This window comes from Grammomys surdaster, unplaced genomic scaffold (genome assembly GCF_004785775.1).
Source record: "Grammomys surdaster isolate TR1022 unplaced genomic scaffold, NIH_TR_1.0 225, whole genome shotgun sequence".
NCBI lineage: Eukaryota > Metazoa > Chordata > Mammalia > Rodentia > Muridae > Grammomys > Grammomys surdaster.
In genome coordinates, this window is record NW_021604670.1 from 8,327,282 (window position 1) to 8,331,794 (window position 4,513).

Genomic DNA, 4,513 nt, shown 5'->3' on the forward strand with positions numbered 1-4,513 from the left:
TCCCCTTCTTTCCCTCTCTCCCTCCATCCTTCCTTCCTCCCTCCATCCTTTCTTCCTCCCTCCCTTCCTTCCTTTTTTAAAATTATTTTTGTTTTGTTTTTTGAAGACAAAGTTTCTCTGTGTAGTCCTGGTTGTCCTGGAACTCACTCTGAGGACCAGGGTGGCCTTGAACTCACAGAGATCTGCCTGCCTCTGCCTCCCAAGTGTTGGGACTAAATAAATGATTTATTTTTATTTTATGAACATTGGTATTTATGCCTCTGTGAGAGTGTCGGATCCCCTGCAACCAAAGTTACAGTAATAAGCTGCCATGTGAGTATCGGGAATCCAACTTCTCAAAGAACAGCCAATGGTCTTAACCACTGAGCCGTCTCTCTAGCCTCTGAACTTACCTTGTCTAAGTGCTAGGGTACAAGCTATCCAATCTTACTTATCAACTTTTTTTTTATATCCAAGATAGACAAGTTTCAGCTTCTGGCTGCCAGCAGGTGATATTTGTTTTTTTTTGGTGTTCTACTAGTTTTGTGATATTTGTGTTTGTTCTCATTTGGGGAATGTTCTGTGATTCCATAGTACGGAGGGTTTTGAAAAGGTTTAGTTGTAGCCAGGCAGTGGTTTATGCCTTAGTCACAGCACTCAGAAGGTAGAGGCAGGTGGATTCAAGGCCCACCTGGTCTTCAAAGTCCGTTCCAGGACACTAGGGGCTACACAGAGAAACCCTGTCTCAAAAAACAAACAAAACAAAAAAAGCTTGAGTTGACATACTACTTAGACCACTATAATGGACAAGTATCTTTACATGGCATTTGCATTGGTGTATGCAGTGACACCTTAGCTAAATGCTCAAGTATGGGAAGACTCTTGGGTATTAACATGTTGAAAAAGGGGCACCTCATCTGTAATGTAGCCATGGCTTCATTTGCCAGTCTCCTTTCTTACCATGTCTTGGTGGTGTTTATCTCTTACTCAATACTATAAGCCATGGCCTCTATGCTCTGGCAAATGAAATCCGTACCTACCCTCTTGATACCTTTGTCTTTTCATTCCCTCACCGGGACTGGTGTATATCTTCTGCCTCCTTACATACTTTTGGCATACTACTGTAGCAGAACAGAGCACGATTTTAGACTGACTGCTTGGTCTTTTATATCTTTGTTGTGTTAGTATGGTAGTAACATATAATTGTTGAAGGTTAGTGTAAAAAATGTGCAAGCTGATTGATGACATAAATGTATTGAAGTATGCTAAGGGCCTTTTGCTTTTGCATGTTTATATTGTTAGACATCGTTGATTTACTTAAAAATGTAATGTGATTATATAACTGAATTTGGTGCTGATGATCAAACTTAGGTCTATGCATATATCTTTCCCCCACCCCCGTTTTGTTTGTTTATTTTTCAAGATAGGGTCTTTGTAGCCCAAGCTGGTCTCAAACTCTGAATAACAGAAGCTTGCCTTGAATTCCTGCCTTTACCTTCCAAGTGCTGGGCTAGTCGAGGTACAGCACCATTAATGGCTACATCAGTCTTTTTATAAATGCCTGCTACCACATAATCTGTTTCTTCTTTATTACTTTATCTTAACAATTTGGTGGTTATTTTCCCCCTAAATACTGTTTTATGTGTGCATGCTCACTACAAAGTGCATGTGGGAGTTAGTGTTCTTCATGTGGCTTTAGGGAGCTAATTCAGGTTATCAGGATCGATGGCATGCATCCTTACCTGCTGAGCCAACTATCTCCTGTGTGAGTGTTCAGCGGGGTCTGTTCTGTTGCCTTTTTGCATGTTTGCAATGGCAGTTGACCTTCAGTCCTCCAGTTTCTCCGCCTCCCATTTCCTGTATGGGTTCTGGGATTATGGGTGCGTGGACTCAGGAAGTTGACCTCAAGCCATCAGATTTACATGGCAAGTTGTTTTATTCACTGAGCCATCCCCTTGGCTCCTTACTCGGGTTCGTATTTTTCTGGTTTCTGTTTAGAAGCTATTCTAAACAGCTGGGCATGAAGCTCAGTGATACAGCACTTGTTTAACACTAGCAAAGGTTTAGGACCTTGGTTCCAGGAGGAAAAGGTTAGGTCTTTTACTGTATCTAGAGGTCCTTGAATATTAAAATATACAAACCTAATTAAAATAATAATTTTTGTACTTTCTTAGATTCACACAAAGAACCTAAACAAGAAAATGGTAGCAGAAGAGAGGTGGATACCCCAGGAAGTGTGTGTGATGGAGCTCACAGGTAACACATCTGACTTTCATGCTGACTCTTGATTGTAGTCTCATTTTGAGCCAGTTTAGAACTTTCTGTACAGTGGAATAGTGCATAATTTCTTCCTCTCAACCAGATAGTGTTTTCCTACTACAGATCCACGTTTGCAGAAGATGTTCAATATTTATGCCTGGGTATTTTTTCTTCTATTTATCTGAATATTTGTTTTTTTGAGAATTATCTGAGTTTTGAAGAAAGTACAGGTTTGAAAATTACATAAGGTAAGTTTGGGAGTCTTTGCCCTTTTCTATGTGTGTGAACTATTTTAAAATCACTCTTTAACTATTGAGTGAATAAAATTTGGGACATTTTGTGGTCATATGGTTTGGTGGGGAACTTTCAGACGAATGCTTTGTATTGCCATGGCTGAGTTTCCTTTAGCTCTCAGTTGGTCTACGTCTTTCCTGCTTTAGCCTGCACAGCTTACTGTTTGTATCTATATTACAATTTTTTAAAAAAGTTTGTTCATTTTATATGAGCGCTTTACTTGCATGTATGTAACTGCAATGTCTGATGCCTTTGGAGGCCAGAAGAGGGTGCTAGATCCTCTGGAGTTATTAGAGTTACAGTTGCAAGTTCCATTGTAGGTGCTAGTAACTTAACTCTGCAAGAACAGAAAGTGCTCTTAGTGAGGGAGTCAGTCTTTTCTCCTTCTGCCCCATATATTTATGGCTGTTATGATGATGATGATGTTATATTATTATATCTTTTTTTTTTTTTTTTTTTTTTTTTTTTTTTTTGAGGTAGGGTCTCATTGCATAGCTCTGGCTGGCCTTAACCTCACAGAGATCTGCCTGCTTCTGTCCTGAGTGCTGAGATTTGAGGTCTGCACCACAATACTCAGTTTATAATGAAGTTTTTATTTATAAAGAGTTACATTCTTTATAAAAATACTAGAAGATATTTGATTAATGCTAAATTTAACATGAAAAACTTAAACCTATTTTGTTACCACTTCTTTCAGGAATTCTATTTTCTTTATTGCTTGTTTTCTAGTATCCTGTTTTAGCTCTTATGATCAATGCCTGATATAAAGTAAAAAACTGAGGACCAGTGAGATAGCTTAGTGGGTAAGGTGTTTACTCCCAAGCCTGAGCACCTAAATTCAATTCTGATCCTTCAGACGCACATAGTGGAAAGAGAACTTACTCCCCATGTTGTCCACTGACCTCCATCTATGTGCTGTGCCTCCACCCCACCAATGAATAAAAATGTCAAACTCTGAAGTAAATGTGTGTAGTACACATGGGTAATATATTTTCTCATTGGAAGTAAGAATTCTTACATAACAGGTATACTGAACAGATAATTGGACTTACGTATACATGTACGGCATATGCTTGTGTATGCATGTATGTGCTGTGTATGTATCAGCTCCTCCAGCTTAAGCTTGTGTAGGAAGCACATTCCTCACTGAGCCATCTTCCCAGCCCTTATTTTTTTTTTTTTGTTTTTTGTTTTTCGAGACAGGGTTTCTCTGTGTAGCCCTGGCTGTCCTGGAACTCACTCTGTAGCCCAGGCTGGCCTCGAACTCGAACTCAGAAATCTGCCTGCCTCTGTCTCCCAAGTGCTGGGATTAAAGGCGTGCGCCACCACTGCCTGGTGAGATTTGTTTTTAGTACCTTTAATTTTATTTATATATATATATATATATATATATATATATATATATATATATATATGGGTGTGGGTATGTGCGCGTGAGTGCTGGTGGATTTATTTATTTTATTTATATGAGTATACTGTAGCTGTCTTCAGATGGACCAGAAGAGGGCATCAGATCCCATTACAGATGGTTGTGAGCCACCATGTGGTTGCTGGGAATTGAACTCAGGACCTCTGGAAGAGCAGTCAGTGCTCTTAACCTCTGAGCCATCTCTCCAGCCCTGGAATATTTTAAAATTAGAATGTGTACACACACACACACACACACAAAAAAAAATATATATTCACACACTACACATAATGGCTCATTATATATTCATACATCTATAAAATTTTTTTTAATTCTTTGAGAATTTAATACAGTGTGTTTTGACTTTATTCTCTCTCCAAATCTTTCCAGATCTACCTTTACTTTTACCTTTTTACCCACCCAACTTCAAGGCTTCCCCCCTCTAGTTGCTAGGCATGTTGCAGCTTTTACTAATTAATTTGTTTTACATTTTATTTTATGTGTGTGTGTGTGTGTGTGTGTGTGTGAGAGAGAGAGAGAGAGAGAGAGAGAGAGAGAGAGAGAGAGAGAGAG

General features: G+C 39.0%; 1 protein-coding gene across 1 annotated transcript in view; it reads left to right on the plus strand.

Annotated features, from left to right (window-relative positions):
• Nucleotides 1-4,513, plus strand: part of Haus6 (HAUS augmin like complex subunit 6) — a 31,501-nt gene that overhangs the window by 19,276 nt on the left and 7,712 nt on the right. The window contains exon 12 of the mRNA XM_028773380.1: nt 2,154-2,235. Coding sequence (XP_028629213.1) covers nt 2,154-2,235 — 82 coding nt within the window. The remainder of the gene's footprint in view (nt 1-2,153; nt 2,236-4,513) is intronic.